The sequence below is a fragment of the Crotalus tigris genome, unplaced genomic scaffold (assembly GCF_016545835.1).
Source record: "Crotalus tigris isolate CLP2741 ecotype Arizona unplaced genomic scaffold, ASM1654583v1 scf7180000018106.563195, whole genome shotgun sequence".
NCBI classification, from domain to species: Eukaryota; Metazoa; Chordata; class Lepidosauria; order Squamata; family Viperidae; genus Crotalus; species Crotalus tigris.
Genome location: NW_024096827.1, coordinates 414696 through 439068, shown reverse-complemented (window position 1 = coordinate 439068; position 24373 = coordinate 414696). Strand labels below are relative to the sequence as shown.

The 24373-nt window shown below is 41.2% G+C and overlaps 1 protein-coding gene across 9 annotated transcripts in view; it reads right to left on the bottom strand.

The window, feature by feature from the left end:
- Positions 1-24373, bottom strand: part of BRD9 (bromodomain containing 9) — a 174384-nt gene that overhangs the window by 70810 nt on the left and 79201 nt on the right. For 8 of the 9 annotated variants that reach the window (XM_039348008.1, XM_039348012.1, XM_039348013.1 and 5 more), the window contains exon 5: positions 21447-21591. The exons of the other annotated variant lie outside the window; for it this stretch is intronic. In XM_039348008.1, coding sequence (XP_039203942.1) covers positions 21447-21591 — 145 coding nt within the window. The remainder of the gene's footprint in view (positions 1-21446; positions 21592-24373) is intronic. 9 annotated transcript variants of the gene reach the window in all.

Here is a 24373-nt window from a genome sequence, read left to right as displayed (position 1 = left end):
CAGAATCAAGAATAGAAAAAGCATCCATGGAAGAGGAAAAGGGACTAACAGAAATACCAGAGGAATACAGCGATCTTGCTGAAGTTTTCAGTGAGGAGAGGGCGAATGAGCTTCCCCCCCTCACCGACCCACAGACTGTGCCATTGAGTTCAAGCCTGGGGCAAAACTCCTGAAGCCCAGATTATACTCCATGAGCCCAAAGGAGAAGGAGGAAATGGAAAGATTCATTAAAAAAAACCTAGAGAGGGGTTTCATTGAGCCAGCCAAGCCTAAAGTGGCTCCCCCGGTCCTTTTTAGAGAGAAGAAGGATGGCTCTTTACGCTTATGCGTGGATTATAGGGCCCTGAATACAAGCAGTGAAAGCAACCTATATCCTCTGCCTCTCATGAAAGACATGCTGTCACACCTCTCGAAAGGGAATTTTTTTTTCTAAACTAGACCTAAGGGAAGCGTACTATCGCGTGAGAATTAAGGAAGGGGACGAATGGAAGACCGCATTTAACTGCCCCATGGGATGCTATCAATTCAAAGTCTTGCCATTTGGATTACAAGGGGGCCCTGCAGTCTTTATGCAATTAATCAATGACGTTCTAAGAGAGCACCTGTTTAAGGGGGTCCTTGTTTACTTGAACAACATTCTTATGTTCACCGAAACAAAAGAGGAACATGTCAACCTTGTCAGAGCGGTTTTAAAGAAACTGCGAGCCGCCCACCTATATGCCAAACTCTCAAAATGAGAATTCCACCAGGAAAGGATAGACTACCTAGCTTATCGCATATCCCCCCAGGGCATTGAAATGGACCCAGAGAAGGTCAGAGCAGTATTAGATTGAGCACCACCCCGCACAAGAAAGCAACTACAAAGTTTCCTGGGCTTTGCAAACTTCTACCGCCAATTCATCCGCTCATTTGCCCAGATAGCCTTGCCCCTCACTAACTTACTAAAAACGAAGGGAGCATCCTCAGTAAAACCTAGCCAGCCACTAACATGGACAATGGAATGCCAAGCAGCATTTGAGAGACTAAAGAGACTTTTTTCTGCCGAACCAGTGCTAAGGCACCCAGACACGGACAAGCCCTTCGTAATACAGGCAGATGCAAGTGATGTGGCAGTGGGGGCTGTTCTATTACAAGAAAACGATGATGGAATATTGCAACCTTGTGCATATACATCCAAGAAACTCATGGAAACAGAACAGCGCTGGCCCGTATGGGAGGAGGCATACAGGATACGTTGGGCATTACTCACGTGGCGACAGTTCCTGGAAGGCAACAAAATCCCCTTCCAGGTGTGGACTGATCACAAAAATTTGGAAGCCCTGAAAACGCCCAGGAAACTCAATCCCAAACAAGCCCGCTGGTCCCAGCATTTTCACCAGTTACAATTTAAGCTCAAACATTTATCAGGGAGAAAGAACTTCCTGGCAGATGCACTCACATGCCCCAATATAACAGCGCACGAGCCACAGACTCTAAACCAATGATGGCAGAGTCACAACTGGCAGCACCAGTAACCACAAGAACCCAAGCTAAATTCAAACCACAACTGGACAGCCAAACTGGAATTGAATTCAGAAAAAGTTTGGAAACAGACAAATGGTTCCAGAAAAACAAACATGTGTGCACAATGAGAGACGGGTTGCCTTGGGTAGGGGAAAAGTTATATATACCAACAACCCAAAGAGTCACTTTCATGCAGCTTTGCCATGACACAAAATCAGCAGGGCATTTTAGATTTGTAAAAACTTTACACTTAATTAAATGGCAATTTTGGTGGCCATCAATAAAAAAGGACATAGAAAGTTATGTTTCCAGCTGCCCAACATGTGCATCTGCAAAGAGGTTGCAAGGGAAATCGCCAGGACTATTACAACCAGTGGCAAATCCCTCAGCCCCCTGAAGGGAAATAGCCATGGATTTTATAGTGGAATTGCCAGAAAGCAATGGGAATACTGTTATCTGGACGGTCACGGACTTGTTTTCCAAACAGGTGCACTTTATCCCTTGCCAAAAGATTCCCACTGCAAAGGCCTTAGCAAAACTTTTCGTCCAGCACATTCACAGATTGCACGGGGCACCCCAACGCATCATCTCTGATAGGGGAGTGCAATTTACGTCTGCATTTTGGAAGGAATTTTTATCCCTCTTAGGGACCACTCAGGGACTGACATCTAGCCATCATCCTTAGACAGATGGACAAACGGAACGTTGTCATTCAGTACTTGAGCAATATTTGAGATGTTTTTTGAATTTCCAACAAAGTGATTGGACAGATTTACTCCCTGTTGCAGAAGTTGCCTACAATAATGCAGTCCACTACAGCACAGGCTACACTCGTTTTCAAATAGCCAACGGTCAAAGTTTCAACCCCATGCCAGAATTAACCCCAAACAAACCAACAATCCCATCACTAAAAGAATGGATGGAACAATTACAAGACACCTGGCCAATAGTTAGAAAAGCACTAGATGAAGCTAGGCAGGCATACAAAGTACAAGCCAATAAAAAAAGGGTTGAACCTACACCATTCATTATAGGAGAAATGGTGTACTTATCTACAAAATACCTGTAAGGACCCACCCCATTTTGCATCTTAAGAAGACAGAACTCTTGGAATAATTCTTCCAACAGGAATCCTTTATTAAGAGAAAATGATTGCAGGCGTTCTAGACAGGACTTGCGGTCCAAGCTCTCCAAGTCAAGGTTTTAAGGGGTTCCCCAGTAGCCCCACCCAATCAACCCCCTCTTTCAGTGACAGTATCAGGCATTACACTTCCACCCCCTTTTCATTACTGCCTGGCTGGATGGAGACTTCAAAGAAACTACATGAAAGGAAATGCCCCCATTCTAATGGTTAGTTCTTGCAATACACACATTCAGTTCCTTAGAAGTATACTGAAGGAAGTGAGGGCCATAAAGCCCCTTTGTTCTCCCCCTTCTCTCCCTCTTATGGCAGAATCCAGAGAAGGCAGAATTGGGGTTTTCTATATTTGATAACTAAAGATGAAATATAATTGGATTCTGACAATACCTAAAGTCCCTACAGCCCTGTAAAAAACTTCAACCAAAATATATAAGACCTTTTTCCAATTAAAAGAATCATAAATCCAGTAACAGTAGAATTAGAATTACCCAAAAATCTCAGGCAAATACACCCAATTTTTCATTGCAGCTTGCTGAAAAGAGAGCGTCAGTCACCTCTACGGCTAAAAATCCCCCCCCCACCTCCAATCATGGTAGAGGGCGAACAACACTTCGAAATAAAGGAAATCCTTGACTCTAGGAGATATCATGGAGCGACTCAGTACCTAGTTGTCTGGAAACACCTCTCTCCCTCACAAAACGAGTGGGTCCATAAACATCACGTCAGAGCCCCGAAGCTATTGAAGAAGTTTCACACAGAATACCCTAAGAAGCCTGACTAACTTTTATACCTGTTTTGTTTTCTTTCAGGTGGATCTCTTGTATTTTTGAGGGGCAGGATGTCAGAATCCAATTATATTTCATCTCTAGTTATCAATTATAAAAAACCCCATTTCTGCCTTCTATGAATTCTGCCATACGATGAAGGGAAGGGGTGAACAAAGGGGCTTTATGGCCCTCACTTCCTTCGGTACACTTCAAAGCAGCTGATTGTGTGTATTGCCAAAAGAGCTAACCATAAGAATGGAGCTGTTGCCTTTCATGTAGTTTTCTTTGAAGTCTCCATCCAGCCTACAGAAAGGAAAAGGAGGTGGGATTGTGATGGCTGAAACTGTCGCTGGAAGAGGGAGGTGATTGGGTGGGACTACTGGGGAACCCCTTAAAACCTTGAATGGGAGAGCTTATACCCCAAGTCCTGTCTAGAATACCTGCAACCATTTTCTCTTAATAAAGGATGCCTGTTGGAAGAATTATTCCAAGAGTTCTGTCTTCTTAAGATGCAAAGTGGGGTGGGTCCTTACAGTAACTGTGAGAGGGATCTCAGAGTCCTAGTGGACAATCATTTAAATATGAGCCAGCAGCATGCTGCAGTTACCCAAAAAGCTAACACAGTGCTAGGCTGCATTAACAGAGGGATAGAATCAAGATCATGCGAAGTATTAATACCACTTTACAATGCCTTGGTAAGGCCACACTTGGAATACTGCATCCAGTTTTGGTCACCACGATGTAAAAAATATGTTGAGACTCTAGAAAGAGTACAGAGAAGAACAAAAAGATGATCAGGGGACTGGAGGCTAAAACATATAAGGAATGGTTAAGTTAAGGAAACTGAAGGTCCACTAAAGAGAGAAGATGCCAAGGAAGTAACAGGCAGTAGGGAGAAAGCAGAGCTGCTTAACTCATTCTTTGCATCAGTCTTCACACAAAAAGAATTATAATCATTGTACCAAAATTATACCAAAAAAACTACTGTAAAAGACAAGCTAGAAACAAAAATTAAAATAAGAAAATGGTAAGAGAACACCTATCCAACCTTGATGAATATAAATCACTAGGACCCGACAGATTACATCCTAGAGTCCTGAAGGAGCTGGCAGATCTTATCTCAGAACCATTGCACCATATCTTTCAAAAATCCTGGAGCACTGGGAAAGTACCTGAGGATTGGAAAAGGGCTGATGAGGTTCCCATCTTCAAGAAAGGGAAAAAAACAGACCCAGGAAACTACAGACCAATCAGCCTAACATCAATGCCTGGGAAGATCCTGGAAAAGATTTAAAAAAAAACCCAGATCTGCAAACAACTAGAAGGAAACGAAGTTATAACTAGCAGCCAGCACAGGTTTGTTAAAATCAGATCATGCTGACTTCTGGTTTGCCATTGCGGCTACCATGGCCGCCGGAAACTCCATCTTCCGCGTCCAGTTTTGCTCCACTGGGGGACCCTGGAAAGGGTCGAGAGTCTCCCTGTAGGGGCGACAAGCAAGGAGGGATCCTCGCTTAATCGCAGGAGGGCGGTAGCCCTTCCGCTCAATCCGGGGCAGCCCTCCAAACCGGTGAAGAAAGACCGGCTATAGAAATGTGGCTCGTCACTAGGTTGCAGAAAGGCCAAACTTACCACCAGGCACTTCTAAAGCAGCGCGGATGAGACTGGGTGAGATCTGAACCTCTCTTCAATCCTAAGTATTTTCTTTTCCTGTAAAAGCTGCCCAAAGTATCTTCCCCCCTCTGAGGAAAGAGGGAATGAAATTTCTATCCCACCCTCTAAGAATAGCAGCGACTGACTATCCACGGGAGTTAAAACACTGAAAGAATAACCTTAATATAACTGGATTTATATGCTTCTAAAATTTGGGGACCAAAAGATTTCTTATGTTCACTGAAGACTTTGTTTTTTATTTACAAAAAGGAAATAAAATTGGAAAAAGGATTATAAAAATTTTGGACTTAAAAAACCTTAAACAACATTGGTGACATCTTGTGGCCAAGTTTGATATTACAACTTGTTATTGTCTAAAGGAGACTTGACTTGAAGCCCAGACTACACATAAGATTTTTTCAACCTTGACATATATCAACTATGAGAAGCTCAGCTGTGTTCTATACTCAGCTATAAAATTATTTTCATTCTCTGACTTTAAAGCCCTCAATTTAACACACCATTAAGAGAATATGGATGAAGACCAGGAACAGATTCTTTTTATGTTGAAAGCAGTACATGAAACCATTCTTTCAGCTTGTGATGAAATAAGATGCTACAGCAAAGAACAAGATGTCAGCCTAAATAGACGAACCCAAATTTTGTCTATAATTAAAGAATCAACTATGCAGAAGATAACAGAAGAAGTGGAACAATTAAATAGTATGATAAAGGATTCAACTGACCAACAAACAGAGTCAATGGAAAATCCAGAAAAGGGACTGACAACACTGAAAATGGAAAAGACTTTCTATATAAATCAGAAGAAACTTGAGGAGCCAGAAGAAGAACAGATCGAAGGGAAGACAAACATATCAGGACAACTATGAGGATTTGGAATAACAGAGACGATTCGCTAACACTTCCAAAAAAATGGTGACTGGATGGTCTCTTTTATTTCAAATAATATATATAACAACAGAGGGAGATCTATTTGATGACTTAAAAGTACTGATATGGAAGGCGAGCTGGTAAAGGAAGAAAGCCAGAATAAGACTGAAGAAAATTGGGGTTTTGATTTATTAGAGAGGATTTTATATTACTAATTAAAATAGAATATACTCAAATAGATGTGTATTTTGAATACTAGATTTTTTTTATGAATTGAGATAAAGAAAACTTTGGTCACTTAAAACATGGAAGTATAAATATTAAAACTTAAATTTGAATATTGATGGGAAATTAAAAATTGGGGATATTGTCTATAAAGATTGAATGTAAAAGTAATTAAGAAATGTATAAGCTAAAATTTTATTGATAAATGTAATAAACATGTTTTTACTTAGTTGATATAATAAGAACTGTATTAGCGAAATGTTTGATGTTGAAATAAGGGAAATTTTGGTCATTAAACTTAAGACACTTGGAAATTAGTTGAAAATAACAATGTTATACTGCACTATTAACTAGATGATGTAAGGTGGTGGGAAATAGAATATACTCAAATAGATAAGATGTGTATCTTGAATATTAGACTTTGTTATGAATTGAGATAAAGGAAACTTTGGTTACCTAAAACGTGGAAATTATAAATATCAAATGTTAAATTTAAATATTGATGGGAAATTAAAAATTGGGAAAAACTAATAATAGGACATTGATTGTCTATAAAGATTGAATGTTAAAGCAACTAGGATATCTATAAGCTAAAATTTATTGATAAACGTAACAATGCTATTTTTACCTAATTGATATAATAAGAACTGTATTAGTTCAAATATTATACAGTAGATATTAAGGGAAAAAGAGAGGAAACATTTGATGTGGTAGCTTGAGATTTGTACTAAAGATTTTTGTATGTTATTGAATTATCGATTAACCCAACCACCACGTTGCTTTTTAAATACTTAAATGTAAAATTAGAATATTAATAAAATATTACAAAAAAAAAACCCAGATCATGCCAAACCAATCTTATTTCATTCTTTGATAAAGTGACTAAATTAGTAGACCAGTGAAATGCTGTGGACATAGTATACTTAGATTTCAGTAAGGCATTTGACAAAATAGATCACAACCTGCTGCTTAGTAAGCTAGAAAAAAATGGGATAGACAACATCACCACCAGATGGATCTGTAGATGGCTGACAAACCGTACTTAGTGAGTAATCCACAATGGTACTACATTCACATAGAGAGAAGTAAGCAGTGGGGTATCACAAAGCCCTGTCTTAGGCTCAGTACTCTTTAATATCTTCATAAATGACTTAGATGAGGGAACAGAAGGGGAACTCATCAAATTTGCAGATGACACTAAACTGGCAGGAAGACAAGCTCAGGATCCAAAAAGATCTTGACAAACTTGAACAATAGGCCCTATCCAACAAAATGAGTTTCAATGTGCAGTAAAGCAAAGTTTTACATTTAGGCAGGAAAAATCAAAGTTATAAATACAGATTAGGTGAGACCTGGCTCAAAAACAGTAACTGTCAGAAGGACCTTGGAGTCCTAGAGGACGATCACTTCACTATGAGCCAGCAGTGTGCAGCAGCACCCAAAAAAGCTAATACAATCCTGGGTTGTATAAACAGAGGCATAGAATCAAGAACATGTGAAGTATTAGTCCACTTTATAAAACCCTAGTAAGACCACACCTGGAATACTGCAACCAATTTTGGTCACCATACTACAAAAAAGATGTTGAGACTTTGGAAAAAGATCAAAGAAGAGCAACTAAAATGATCAACGGCCTAGAGACTAAAACATATGAAGAATGGCTGCAGGACTTGGGTTTGGCTAGTTTAAAGAAAAGAAGAAACATGGGTGACATGATAGCAGTATTCCAGTATTTGAGGGGCTGCCACAAAGAGGGCGTCAAACTATTCTCCAAAGCATCAAAGGGCAAGATAAGAAACAATTGTTGGAAACTGACCACAGAGAGAAGCAACCTGGAATTAAGCAGAAAGTTCCTAACAGTGAGGACAATTAACCAGTGGAACAGCTTGCATTCAGAAATCATGGGTGCTGGAGTTTTTAAGAAGAGACTAGAGAGTCGCTTGTCTGAAATGGTATAGGTTCTCTTGCTTCAGCAGGGGACTGGGCTAGAAGACTTCCAAGGTCCCTTTCAGCTCTATTCTATTCTACTTTAGTATTTGAGAAATCCTGAATGAAGTACCAGATATCTGGATGACAGCAATTGTTGTTCCTATAGTCAAAAGAAAAGTGGGGGGAGGAGGGAAAAAAAATCCAGCAAACCACAGAACACTCACTCTGATGATGATGATGATAATAATGATAATGTCAGAATCCAATTATATTTCATCTTTAATTATCAAATATAGAAACTCCCAATTCTGCCATCTCTGGATTCTGCCATAAGAGGGAGAGAAGGGGGAGAACAAAGGGGCTTTATGGCCCTCACTTCCTTCAGTACACTTCAAAGGGCTGAATGTTGAATGTGTGTTTATTGTAACCTCGAAGTGTTAGCATACCAAAGGAGAGTATTTGCCTTTCATGTAGTTATCTGAAGTCTCCATCCAGACGGAAGAAAGAAGAAAAGGGGTGGAATTGTGATACTTGAAACTATCACTGGAAGGGGGGTTGATTGGGTGGGACTACTGGGGAACCCCTTAAAACCTTGAATGGAAGAGCTTGAACCCCAAGTCCTGTCTAGCATGCCTGCAACCACTTCTCTTAATAAAGGATTCCTGTTGGAAGAATTATTCCAAGAGTTCTGTCTTCTTAAGATGCAAAGTGGGGTGGGTCCTTACATTAGACAGGACTTGCAAAATTAATCCACCTGGAAGGGAGACCCTTGCCGGGGGATTTTGCAAAAATTTACCATGTCAGACAACGAAGCAAGAGAGGGGGAAAACTCCCTGGAAAGAGAGCCGCTGACCCAGTTGGAACCTTGCCAGATGTTGGAATCCGAGAGGCCAGATTCCTCAGGAGAAGAAGTGGTGGAGACACAGGACCACAAGCCTCGCTGGTCGATGGGCGTTGGAAAGAAAAGTGAGTGGGGAAAGGAATCAAGAAAGGTGACCCTGAGACGGGGGACCAAGCAACCAGAATGGAAGCAGGAGATGGAGAAATCCCTGCACGCAAGTGAAGAGGGAGGAAGCTGGTACCGTACTCAGACTGGATCCTAGAGAAAGCTATTGACCTGATGAAGAGAACTCTCAGCTCCCTAGGAGAGGAGAATACTGAGCCCTACGGCCGCCCCAGTTCCTGGAGCCACAAAGGGAGAGACACCGAGGGGGACGTGGAACCTGCAACCCCAGGGACATCTACTGATCCAGGAGCCCCCACCCCCTACCGGACCACAGATGGCAATCTGGACGGAAGACACTACCACCCACAACGGAGGCACCGATCCATTCCAAGACGTCCACCGTTGGAGGTGAAATTCAAAGGGGAGCCAACACGCTTGGGGTTTTTCCTAACCCAAGTCCTCAGCTACATGGAGGAATATGGGCAGGACATTCCCAGCGACAAAGCCCGCATCCGGATCGTGCAATCTGCCCTGGATGGACCGGCTGCGGATTGGGTAGTGAACTTGCATGACTCCAATGCCCCAGAACTCAGTAACTTCAACCGTTTCATGTCCTCTTTGAGAAGACGATTTGAAGACCCCCTGGATGATCGCAAAGCCCGTGAAAGAATAACAACGATGAGGCAGGGCAAACGCCCAGTGGCCGAGTATACACAAGAATTCAGGGCCATTGCCAGCAAACTGAATTGGCCAGAAGACATCCTCCTTGGCCATTTCAAAGACGGACTAAACTATGATCTATATGATGCTTGCCTGCCCCGAGGGGACCCACATCGACTTGAGGAATGGTACGTCTTGGCAGAGGAAGCAGAGATCGACATATTGAAGAGGCACCGCCGAAGAAAACAATGGAGCCGCCCCCCGCCTGAGCTGACACACCAACCGGTGAAATCATCGGATACAGCCAAGAAGCAAATGGGGTGTTTCAAGTGCGGAAGAGAAGGGCATCGAGCTGTAGAATGCCGCTCAAAGGCCCCCCAGCACAACCCAGACAGATCCCCAATCAACAAACCCAGAGAGTATTCAGCTAAGCCAAAAGAAACAGCCATGAGAATGATGGAAATTGCAGAAACCCCCACCTCTGCTCACCAAGGGGAAAGAACTCCAGCCTACACCACAGGGACGGTGGATGCCTCAGATGACAGCTCGGAGGGCGAACCCCTGGTAAGTGGATGCATCACACCCATCTTCAAAACAGTGACTATATTAATCCCCCCCATGCCCGAAGCTGTGAAGGTGAAAGCCTTAATAGACTCTGGCTGCACCCGCTGCCTCATTAGCCCAACACTAGTGGGGAATCTGGGCATCCCATCCAGGAGACTGGAACAACCAATCTCATTTGGCCAGCTAGATGGATCCATAGCAGGGGGGGTGCCAGCTACCCTAGCCACTCTGCCAATACACCTCTCCCTGGGCAACCATGAAGAGGACTTAACGTTTGTGGTGACCCCAGGTATGGAATGCCCAATGATTCTAGGGATGGAATGGTTGAAAAAATGGAACCCCTGGGTAAATTGGAGGACGACAGAAATCAAATTCCCGAAGGGGGACCCTATGGACTTAAAACCCCAAGGGAGGCTACCAGAATCAAGAATAGAAAAAGCATCCATAGGAGAGGAAAAAAGATTAACAGAAATACCAGAGGAATATAGGGACCTTGCTGAAGTCTTCAGTGAGGAGAGGGCGAATGAGCTTCCCCCCCACCGACCCACAGACTGTACCATTGAATTCAAGCCTGGGGCAAAACTCCCGAAGCCCAGATTATACTCCATGAGCCCAAAGGAGAAGGAGGAAATGGAAAGATTTATAAAAAAAAACCTGGAGAGAGGTTTCATTGAGCCAGCCAAGCCTAAAGTGGCTGCCCCGGTCCTTTTTAGAGAGAAGAAGGATGGCTCTTTACGTTTATGCGTGGATTATAGGGCCCTGAATACAATCAGTGAAAGCAACCTATACCCGCTGCCCCTCATGAAAGACATGCTGTCACACCTATCGAAAGGGAAAATTTTTTCTAAACTAGACCTAAGGGAAGCTTACTATCGCGTGAGAATCAAGGAAGGGGACGAATGGAAGACTGCATTTAACTGCCCCATGGGGTGCTATCAATTCAAAGTCTTGCCATTTGGATTACAAGGGGGCCCTGCAGTCTTTATGCAATTAATCAATGACGTTCTAAGGGAGCACCTATTTAAGGGGGTCCTTGTTTACTTGGACGACATTCTTATCTTTACTGAAACAAAAGAAGAACACGTCAAACTTGTCAGAGCGGTTTTAAAGAAGCTGCGAGCCGCTCACCTATATGCCAAACTCTCAAAATGCGAATTCCACCAGGAAAGGATAGACTACCTAGGCTATCGCATATCCCCACAGGGCATTGAAATGGACCCGGAGAAGGTCAAAGCAGTACTAAATTGGGCACCACCCCGCACAAGAAAGCAACTACAAAGTTTCCTGGGCTTTGCAAATTTTTACCGCCAATTCATCCCCTCATTTGCACAGATAGCCTTGCCCCTCACTAACTTACTAAAAACGAAGGGAACATCCTCAGTAAAACCTAGCCAGCCACTAACATGGACAATGGAGTGCCAAGCAGCGTTTGAGAGACTAAAGAGACTTTTTTCTGCCGAACCAGTACTAAGGCACCCAGACATGGACAAGCCCTTCATAATACAGGCAGATGCAAGTGATGTGGCAGTGGGGGCTGTGCTATTACAAGAAAATGATGATGCAGTATTGCAACCCTGTGCATATACATCCAAGAAACTCACGGAAACAGAACAGCGCTGGCCCGTATGGGAGAAGGAGGCTTATGGGATACGTTGGGCATTACTCACGTGGCGACAGTTCCTGGAAGGCAACAAAATCCCCTTCCAGGTGTGGACTGATCACAAAAATTTAGAAGCCCTGAAAACTTCCAGGAAACTCAATCCCAAACAAGTCCGCTGGTCCCAGCATTTTCACCAATTCCAATTTAAGCTCAAACATTTACCAGGAAGAAAGAACTTCCTGGCAGATGCACTATCTCGCATGCCCCAATATAACAGCGCACGAACCACAGACTCTAGACCAATAATGGCAGAGTCACAACTGGCAGCACCAGTAACCACAAGAACCCAAGCCAAAATAAAACCACAACTGGACAGCCAAACTGGGATTGAATTCAGAAAAAGTTTGGAAACAGATGACTGGTTCCAGAAAAACAAACATGTGTGCACAATGAGAGACGGGTTGCCTTGGGTAGGGGAAAAGTTATATATACCAACAACTCAAAGACTAACTTTCATGCACCTTTGCCATGACACAAAATCAGCAGGGCATTTTGGATTTGTAAAAACTTTACACTTAATTAAACGGCAATTTTGGTGGCCATCAATAAAAAAGGACATAGAAAGTTATGTTGCCAGCTGCCCAACCTGTGCATCAGCAAAGAGGTTGCAAGGGAAATCGCCAGGGCTATTACAACCAGTGGCAAGTCCCTCAGCCCCCTGGAGGGAAATAGCCATGGATTTTATAGTGGAATTGCCAGAAAGCAATGGGAATACTGTTATCTGGACAGTCACGGACCTATTTTCCAAACAGGTGCACTTTATCCCTTGCCAAAAAATTCCCACTGCAAAGGCCTTAGCAAAACTTTTCATCCAGCACATTTACAGATTGCACGGGGCACCCCAACGCATCATCTCTGATAGGGGAGTGCAATTTACGTCTGCATTTTGGAAGGAATTTTTATCCCTCTTAGGGACCACTCAGGGATTGACATCTAGCCACCACCCTCAAGGAGATGGACAAGCGGAACGCTGCCAGTCGGTACTTGAGCAATATTTGAGATGTTTTTTAAATTTCCAACAGAGTGATTGGACGGACTTACTTCCTTTTGCAGAAGTTGCCTACAATAATGCAGTCCACTCCAGCACAGGCTACACTCCTTTTCAAATAGCCAACGGTCAAAGTTTCAACCCTATGCCAGAGTTAACCCCAAAAGAACCAACGATCCCTTCACTGAAAGAATGGATGGAAAACCTACAAAACACCTGGCCAATAGTCAGAAAATCACTAGATGAAGCTAGGCGGGCATACAAAGCACAAGCCGATAAAAAAAGGGTTGAGCCTACACCATTCATTATAGGAGAAATGGTGTACTTATCTACAAAATACCTAAAGTCCCTACAGCCCTGTAAAAAACTTGGACCAAAATATATAGGACCTTTTCCAATTAAAAGAATCATAAATCCAGTAACAGTAGAATTGGAATTACCCAAAAACCTCAGGCAAATACACCCAATTTTTCATTGCAGCTTGCTGAAAAGAGAGCATCAGTCACATCTACGGCCAAAAATCCCCCCACCACCACCTCCACTCATGGTGGAGGGTGAACAACACTTCGAAATAAAGGAAGTCCTGGATTCTAGGAGATATCATGGGGCAACTCAGTACCTAGTTGCCTGGAAACACCTCCCTGCCTCACAAAATGAGTGGGTCCATAAACGTCATGTCAGAGCCCCGAAGCTATTGAAGAAGTTTCACACAGAGTATCCTAACAAGCCTGACTAAATTTTATACTTGTGTTTTCTTTCAGGTGGATCTCTCTTATTGTTAAGAGGGGCCGGATGTCAGAATCCAATTATATTTCATCTTTAATTATCAAATATAGAAACTCCCAATTCTGCCATCTCTGGATTCTGCCATAAGAGGGAGAGAAGGGGGAGAACAAAGGGGCTTTATGGCCCTCACTTCCTTCAGTACACTTCAAAGGGCTGAATGTTGAATGTGTGTTTATTGTAACCTCGAAGTGTTAGCATACCAAAGGAGAGTATTTGCCTTTCATGTAGTTATCTGAAGTCTCCATCCAGACGGAAGAAAGAAGAAAAGGGGTGGAATTGTGATACTTGAAACTATCACTGGAAGGGGGGTTGATTGGGTGGGACTACTGGGGAACCCCTTAAAACCTTGAATGGAAGAGCTTGAACCCCAAGTCCTGTCTAGCATGCCTGCAACCACTTCTCTTAATAAAGGATTCCTGTTGGAAGAATTATTCCAAGAGTTCTGTCTTCTTAAGATGCAAAGTGGGGTGGGTCCTTACAGATAATAAAGTTGGAAGGGACCTTGGAGGTCATCAATTCCAACCCCCTGCTGAGGCAGGTAACCCTATACCCGTGGTGGCGAATCTATGGAACATGAGCCACAGGTGGCACGCAGAGTCCTCTCTGTGGGCACGCGCACTGTCGCCCCAGTCCTAGGCCTTCAGCTGGTTTTTATAAAACCTTTTCACTTTAGGCCTCCACCACCGTGTGCAAAAAAAAAAGAGGTTCAATTAATCAATCTTCAACTTCTGGCGGGGAAAAAAAGATCTTGCAAAGTTGGAATTGATTGATTGAACTTTTTAGTCCCGCCCAGTCTGCCGTTACTACCGAAGCCATGCTCACCCAATGGGCCATGCCTTCTCAATGGGCCACCCCCACCCGGCACCCTACGTTACATAAGTGGGTTTTGGGTTGCAGTTTGGGCACTCAGTCTCTAAAAGGTTCACCATCACTGCCCTATACCATTTCAGACAAATGGCTGTCCAATTTTTTCTTTAAAACTTCCAGTGTTCGAGCATTCATCGCTTCTGGAGGCAGGTTGTTCCACTGGTTAATTGTTCTAACTGTCAAGGTTTCTCCTTAGTTCTAGCTTGCTTCTCTTTTTGATTAGTTTTCATCCGTTGCTTCTTGTCCTGCCTTCAGGCACTTTGGAAAACAGCTTGACTCCCTCTTCTTTGTGGCAGCCCCTGAGATATTGGAACACTGCTATCATGTCCCCCCTCATCCTTTTCTTCGTTAAACTAGACATACTCAATTCTAGCAACCGTTCCTTATAGGTTTTAGCCTCCAGTCCCCTAATCATCTTTGTTGCTCTTCTCTGTACGCTTTCTAGAGTCTCAACATCTTTTTTGCATCTTGGTGACCAAAACTGGATGCAGTATTCCAAGTATGGCCTTACCAAGGCATTGTAAACTGATATTAATACTTCATGTGATCTTGATTCTATCCCTCTGTTAATGCAGCCTAGCACTGTGTTGGCTTTTTTGGCAGCTGCAGCACCCTGCTGGCTCATATTTAAATGATTGTCCACTAGGACTCCGAGATCCCTCTTACAGTTACTATTATTGAGCAAAGTACCCCCTATACTTTACCTGTACATTTGGTTTTTCTTGCCTAGATGTAGAACCTTACTTTTTTCACCGCTGAATTTCATTTTGTTAGATAGCGCCCAGTGTTCAAGTCTTTCCAGATCCTCCTGTATCCTAAGCCTGTCTTCTGGAGTATTGGCTATTCCTGCCAGCTTGGTGTCGTCTGCAAATCTGATGAGTTCCCCATCTATCTCCTCGTCCAAATTGTTGATGAAGATGTTGAAGAGCTCTGGGTCCAGAACAGAGCCCTGGGGCACCCACTACACACTTCCCTCCATATAGATGTGGTTCCATTGAGGACCACATGCTAAGTACGGCCGGTCAGCCAGCTACAGATCCATCTGGTGGTGATGCTGTTTAACCCGCATTTTTCTATCTTATCAAGCAGTAGGTTGTGATCTACTTTGTCAAATGGCTTACTGAAGTCCAAGTAAATTATATCTACAAGATTCCTCTGGTCCACTAATTTTGTCACTTGGTCAAAGAATGCAATAAGATTTGTCTGGCATGATCTGTTTTTGACAAAACTTTGTTGGCTTTTAGTAATGACTTTGTTTGCCTCTAGGTGTTTTCTGATTCGTTGTTCGATTATCTTTTCCAGAATATTCCCAGGTATTGAGGTCAGGCTGATAGGTCTATAATTTCCTGAATCCATTTTTTTTCCTTTTTTGAAGATGGGAACTACATCGACTCTTTTCCAGTCCTCTGGTAGTTCCCCAGTGCTCCAGGATCTTTGAAAAATATAGTTCAATGGTTCTGAGATCACATCTGCCAGTTCCTTGAGAACCATGGGGTACAATCCATCTGGTCCTGGTGATTTGAACTCGTCTAGGCTGGACAGATGCTCACTTACCATTTTCTTGCCTATCTTAACTTGTGTTTCTATTATGTTTTTTATGGCACTATTTTTGATAGGTTGGTCTGTTTTTTTCCCTTTGTGTAAAGACAGATGCGAAAAAATGAGTTAAATAGTTCTGCTTTCTCCCTGTTGCTTGTCACCTTCTTGCCAGTTTCACCCATTAATGGACCAATCATTTCGTTTACTTTTTTCTTCTTTTTTATTTTTTATGAGACTTATATACCGCTTTAAGTGCAAGCACTCTCTAAGCGGTGTACACCAGTAAGCAATGTATGTATGTATGTATGTATGTATGTATGTATGTATGTATGTATGTATATATATATATATATATATATATATATATATATATATATATATATTTATTTACATTGCCCCCAACAATCTGGGTCCTCATTTTACCTATCTCGGAAGGATGGAAGGCTGAGTCAACCTTGAGCCGGTGAGATTTGAACCGCTGACCTGCTGAACACAGTCAGCTAAAGTGGCCTGCAGTACTGCACTCTAATTGCTGCGCAAACTTCGGCTCTTATTGTTTTTTACATGTTGAAAGAAGCTTTTTTTGCTATTTTTAACTTTGGTCGCAAGCCTTAGTTCATTTTGAGCCTTAGCTTTCCTCACTTCATCTTTGCAGGCTCGGGCTATTTGCTGATATTCTGACTTAGTTATGTGTCCCTCTTTCCACTTTCTATACTTGTCCTTTTTATCTTTCAATTTGTCAGAGAGTTCTTTATGCAGCCATGCCGGTTTCTTTTGAGAGCTGTTATTTTTCCTCTTTGTTGGTATTATGCTAGACTGGGCCTTTATTATCTCACTTTTCAAAATTTCCCAAGCCTCTTGAGTTGTTTTCCCCTGGAGGATTCTCATCCATGGAATCCTTCCCAAACCCTCTTTAAGTTTATTGAATTTAGCTCTCTTGAAGTCCAAGATTCTAGTTTGACTGTGTTCTATTCCTTGTGCTTCCATAATGTTGAATTCCAATATTGCACGATCACTTCCTCCCAAGGTTTTTATGGCTTCAACACCTTCTATCATTTCATCTCGATTAGTGAGAATTAGATCCAAAATGGCTAATCACCTAGTTCCCTTCTCTACTTTTTGGGAGACAAAGTTGTCTGCTAGGTTTGTCAAGAATCTGTTTGATCTTCCACTTGGTGTAGAGTTTGTCTCCCAGTTGATGTCAGGGTGGTTAAAGTCCCCCATTACTATTGTGATGTGCTTCCTACATTCCTTAGTTAGCTGACTAGCAAAAAGTTCATAATTTTCCTCTGTTTGGTTGGGTGGCCTATAGTATACACCTATAGCAATGTCATTCCCCCCCCCTTTATATTGATCCAAATGCATTCAACACAGTTTTCATCATTATTGAGCTCTATTTCTGTAGAGATGTAGTTATTTCTTATATGGAGAGCAACTCCATCTCCTCTTTTATTTGGTCTGTTTCTTTTAAATAATTTAAATCCCTCTAGCTGTTTGTTCCATTTGTGGGTTTCATCCCACCATGTTTCCGTAATGGCAACAATATCATATCTGCCCTTATTAACCTGAATTTCTAGTTCATCCTGTTTGCTATTCATACTCTGTGCATTGGTGTATGGACATTTGAGTCCTTTATGACTGACCTTGTGTTTACTTTCTACATAACCTGTGTGGTGCCTGAGTTCCCCTATTGTCTTACCATCTATTTGGTTAGTGCACTTTGTGTGGCACTTGCTATTAAAAGCTTGGTTTTGCTTGACAGCAAGGTTGATGTTCTTGTCCACACACACACACATCTATGTTACATGCACTGATAGCCCTATAATTTTTAGATTGCCGGGGACAGAGATGATCTGTATCAATTAGCTCACTGTCCCCGCTGTTTAGATGTTTGAGGAAATTCTATTATAAGAGGATCTGTATGCATTTGGACAAAAATAACCAGAGGTGAACATAAATTTGTCAAGAAAATAATACTACACTGACTAGAACCGGATCCAATATTTATTGTATTTTTCTTCCATGTTACCACAAGAGATGAGATTTTACACATATGTTGCCAGGAATCAAGACTTTTGAAATTGGGGTTCAATTTATCCTGATTTCACTAAGGAGGTTTCAGGAAAAAAAAAGATGTTTACAAAAGCTGAAACCCTCATCAGATTACAACTTCAATGTTTAATGCATAATCCAGCTACATTCTACATTAACTATCAAGATCAGATTCACAGATTCAATAATCTCAATACAGACCTTTATCCTATCTTTAAAATATGCTGATAGAAAAGCCTAACTTTTCATTCCATGGAATATGCTGCAGAAAAAGTTTGAGTTTGCCCATAGTCCTGCTGTAAAAATCTCAATTTAAAAAGCTCTATATCTCTATTTTTTTTTAACATATTCTTCTGAATTCATATTTTGGTTATTTCAAAGATCGAGAATCTGAGCATATGATCAATTCTACACATTAGTTTTAACAAATAGTACTGCTGTGTTATTTTCAATATAATAAGAAAGATGAAATCACTGTGTTATCACCTTTGGGAATATTTTTTTCATTCTTTTAACTTATATATTCTATTTTCTATTTTTAGCACTTTTTTGAATCTCATTTTTTAATTTTTATGCCATAATCATGTTTTTTTAAAAAAATATGTTTTAATGCAATGCTATTTGAATATTAAATTGAGACTCTATGTCTGTGAGCAACACTAGAAAATATGTTAAATATTTAAACATTAAAAAGATACTTAGACATTTGTTAAATGATACAGATCATAAAGTGAATTGGTATCAGGAGAATATTGATAAGTGGACCAAAATAAAATTTACAGATGAAGTTAGTGAGTCTTAATGTAAACACCCATGAGAATTTAGACACGTATTAGTATATATAAAATAATTAAGAGCAGATATTGCATATGTATAGAAGACTCGTTTAATGGAAATGAATAAATTTATATTAATAAAGAATTGGGTAAGACAGGTTTACCACACAGATACTTCAACAAAAGCTAAAGGTATAGTCATTTTGGTTTGAAAGAGATTCCGAATTGATGTAGAGCAGTTTATTACTGACGTACAACAATTTATTACTGATGTAAATAGGCTTATTTAATTTTATGTGCTAATATAGCAGAGATTGTAATAGCTATAGTTAATCTTTATAGATCTAATTTACATTCCCTTATGTTATATGAATGTTTTCAATATTTGAATAAGTGTGTTAATGATGTGATAAGAAAAAGAGAGTTGAGTGAACTATTGGTTCCTGAGGTTGATAGAAATATGCCAGCATGAAAGTGAGGGAAACAATATTTATTCAGAAGAATTGAATTTAATGGACCCTTGGCGTTTGATGCATCCAACTAAAAGAGAATATACACTTTATTCACATATCTATCAGAATTTCTTTAGACTTGACTGTTTTTTAATGACTGACTTTATATATCATCAAATTCAAGAATGTAATATTAAGGTTTGTTATGCATCTAATGTTATGCAGTTATCTTTAGCTGTATATTTCAAAAATTGATTATGGTATTGGGAAATTGGCATTCAACATTTTTCCACTGAATGGTAAAAAAAATGTATATCAAATATGGGTAGACCTTGCAATATCTTGATTTGAATTCAGAAACAACAAGTGCATGAATTTTTGAATGGGAAGCATATAAAGTACATATTCACAATTATATAGTAAACTGAGGATATATCAGATTAAAATATAGAGGTGTTTTTAAATAAAATTAATTTATCATATTTAGATGATACATACAAACAATTTCTACTTGCTCCATTATATGAGGTAGAGATTATTAAACAAATAATTTTAAAAATGGCAAAATACCAGGATTAAATTTTTTCCCTATTGAATAGTATAAAACATTTATATATCTTTGGTGCCAAAACTTTGTATAAAGACATATTTGGTAAGAGAATTTTATCACTGGCATTTAATCAGGATTATATTATGGTTATACTAGAAATAACTAAAGAACATATTCAGAGTGCTAATTATTGTCCTATATCATTAATGTTGATACAAAGAATTTAACATAAATATTAGTAAATAGATTGCATTTATTAAAAATGATAAATTCAATATTAAATGCTGAAAAAGCCTTTGACAAAATACATAACCAGTACATGATTGCTGTACTAATAGATTTGGATTTCCTTTTAAATTATAAAATGGATTAAGGTTTTAAATGAGTTGCCTACAGTGAAGGTTAATGGAATGTTTTCTCCTATTTTTCTACTATTTAGAGCAGGGTTCCCAACCCCTGGTCCATGGACTGGTACCGGGCCATAGCATGCTAGCAACTGGTCCACACAAACAAGCAAAGCCCCATCCATGGAATCCAGGCAGCACACAAAACCACGCGCTCTCCAGTCTGGGGAAAAACTTTTCTCCACAGAACCATCGAACCAGTCCCTAGTGCCCAAAAGTTTGGGGACCTCTGATTTAGAGGAACCCAACAAGGTCTACTTTCATCTTTGCTTTTTAATATTTGGCTTGTGTAATTAAATAAAATAGGGAGACCTACAAAATAGTATATAGCTAAATTGAACATATATTTTATCTGCAGATGATATTCTTTTGTTTATTTCTAAACCTCATATAATATTCTAATATTGATGCAAAAGATAGGTGCCTTTAGAATATTCTATTAATTAGTCTAGATTGGAACTATTAGTGAAAATTTTGTTATTCATCCATTCAAGAAATAATGTTATTTCTTAGAGTATGGAGTTCTAGATTACTTTTTCTCTGGAATGAAAAAAAGCTAGCAAAAAAAAAGAAGGAAGGAAGGACAAGTGAACGAGGCAAGTTTATTTAGAGAATAGTTTGATTGAAAAGGAGGAAAAAGTATGAAATACAGGGTTTATCTTGGCAAAGGCAGAAAAAGAGCTAGAAAGAAAATGCTTCCAAGATCCCCCCCAAAATAAAGAAACCTATTTCATTTCACTATTTATTTTTGTCCTGTTTTGTAATATATTTAGAAAAAAAATTAAGCAATTTTCCAAGGAACTTATGAGGCATATCTGAAAAACAATAAAAATGAAGGCACTAAATTATTAGAAGACTGCTATAAATCTTAAAACAAACTTTTTTAGTTTATAAAATGCATATTATTTATGGCAAGTAGTAATATAATACATTGAACACACTGAATAGCTTTGACTTTTTAGATATAGGATGAAGCATATTCCTGTAGAATACAAATATTTCTATGTCTATCTCTGGAATCTTATCTTTGTTACAGAGAAAAAAACATTCATATGAACATTAATATTGGGTTAATAAATCTCTATTAATTTACCTTGAATTCTGTTACTGACTTGTACTCATTTGCTACAATTTTTTCTTTCATTGTACCAAAATCCATAGGATGTTTTATTATCATGGAATAGCCAGGAGCAATAGCATCAGTGACTGGAAAGGCAAAAAAACCATGAGGATCCTTCCTAAAAAAAAGCATACAATATTATATTTAGGCATAATATTCCCACATATTAATGTCAATTAACAACTTTCTGCAGTATGCAATATCTGAAGGCAAAGCCAAGGAATGGAAAATATAAAGAATTGAAATACAATCCCTAACCTACCGAAGTGCCAAAAATCTTAGAGCATCTACATTATATTTCATCTCTAGTTATCAACTATAGAAAACCCCATTTCTGCCTTCCTTGGATTCTGTCATATGATGAAGGGAACGGGGTGAACAAAGTGACTTTATGGCCCTCACTTCCTTCAGTACACTTCAAAGGGACTGAATGTGGATATCGCCAAAAGGACTAACCATAAGAATGGGGCTATTACTTTTCATGTACTCCTCTCTGAAATCTCCATCCAGCCAGCAGTAAGGAAAATGGGGTGGGAGTGTAATGCCTGAGACTGTCGCTGGAAGAAGGGGGTGATTGGGTGGGGCTACTGGGGAACCCCTTAAAACCTTGAATGGGAGAGCTTGGACCCCAAGTCCTGTCTAGAACGCCTGAAACCATTTTCTCTTAATAAAGGATGCCTGTTGGAAGAACTATTCCAAGAGTTCTGTCTCCTTAAAATGCAAAGTGGGGTGGGTCCTTACATTAGATAGGACTTGCAAAATTAATCCACCTGGAAGGGAGACCCTTGCCGGGGGATTTTGCAAAAAATTACCATGTCAGACAATGGAGCAAGAAAGGGGGAAAACTCCCCAGAAAGAGAGCCGCTGCCCCGACTGGAACCTTGCCGGATGTCGGGATCCGAGAGGTCAGATTCCTCAGGAGAAGAAGTGGTGGAGACATGGGACCACAAGCCTCGCTGGTCAATGGGCATTGGAAACAAAAGCGAGTGGGGAAAGGAATCAAGAAAGGTGACCCTGAGACGGGGGGCAAGCAACCAGAATGGAAGCAGGAGATGGAGAAATACCTGCACGCAAGTGGAGAGGGAGAAAGCTGGGCACCGTACTCAGACTGGATCCTAGAGAAAGCTATTGACCTGATGAAGAGAACTCTCAGCTCCCTAGGAGAGGAGAATCCTGAGCCCTATGGCCACCCCAGCTCCTGGAGCCGCAAAGGGAGAGACACCGAGGGGGAAGTGGAACCTGCAGCCCCAGGGACATCTGATGATCCAGTAGTCTTCACCCGCCGCTGAACCACAGATGGAGATCTGGACGGAAGACACTACCACCACCAACAGAGGCACCAATCCATTCCAAGACGTCCGCCGTTGGAGGTGAAATTCAAAGAGGAGCCAACACGCTTGGGGTTTTTCCAAACCCAAGTCCTCAGCTACATGGAGGAATATGGGTGGGACATCCCCAGTGACAAAGCCCGCATCCGGATCGTGTAATCTGCCCTGGACGGACCGCACGCAGAATGGGTAGTGAACTTGCACGACTCCAATGCCCAAGAGCTCAACGACTTCAACCGTTTCATGTCCTCTCTGAGAAGGCGATTTGAAGACCCCCTGGCTGATCGCAAAGCCCGTGAAAGGATAAAAATGATGAGGCAAGGCAAACGCCAAGTGGCTGAATATACACAAGAATTCCGGGCTACTGCCAGCAAACTGAACTGACCAGAAGACATCCTCCTTAGCCATTTCAAAGACGGACTAAATTATGACCTATATGATGCTTACCTGCCCCGAGGGGACCCACACCAACTTGAGGAATGGTACATCTTGGCAGAGGAAGCAGAGATCGACATATTGAAGAGACACCGCCGAGGAAAATAATGGAGCCGCTCCCCGTCTGAGTTGACACACGAACCAGTGAAACCATTGGCTACAGCCAAGAAGCAAATGGGGTGTTTCAAGTGCAGAAGAGAAGGGCATCGAGCTGTAAAATGCCGCTCCAAAGCCCCCCAGCACAACCCAGACTGATCTCCAATCAGCAAATCCGGAAAGTCTTCAGCTAAGCCAAAAGAAACTGCCATGAGAATGATGGAAATTGCGGAACTCCCCACCTCTGCTCATCAGGGGGAAAGGACTCCAGCCTACACCACAGGGCCGGTGGATGCCTCAGATGACAGCTCAGAGGGCGAACCCCTGGTAAGTGGATGCATTGCACCCATCCTAAAGACAGTGACTATATTAATTCCCTGCATGCCCAAAGCCGTGAAGGTGAAAGCCTTAATAGACTCTGGCTGCACCCGCTGCCTCATTAGCCCGACACTAGTGGGGAATCTGGGCATTCCGTCGAGGAGATTGGAACAACCAATCTCATTTGGCCAGTTAGATGGATCCATAGCAAGGGGGGTGCCAGCTACCCTGGCCACTTTACCAATACACCTCTCCCTGGGCAAACATGAGGAGGACACAACATTTGTGGTGATCCCAGGCATGGAATGCCCAATGATCCTACGGATAGAATGGTTAAAAAAATCAAATTCCCGAAAAGGGGCCCTATGGACTTAAAATTCCAAGGGGGGCTACCAGAATCAAGAATAGAAAAAACATCCATGGGAGAGGAAAAGGGACTAACAGAAATACCAGAGGAATACAGAGATCTTGCTGAAGTTTTCAGTGAGGAGAGGGCGAATGAGCTCCCCCCCCCTCACCGACCCACAGATTGTGCCATTGAATTCAAACCTGGGGCAAAACTCCCGAAGCCCAGATTATACTCCATGAGCCCAAATGAGAAGGAGGAAATGGAAAGATTCATTAAAAAAAACCTAGAGAGAGGGTTCATTGAGCCAGCCAAGCCTAAAGTGGCTCCCCCGGTCCTCTTTAGAGAGAAGAAGGATGGCTCTTTACACTTATGCA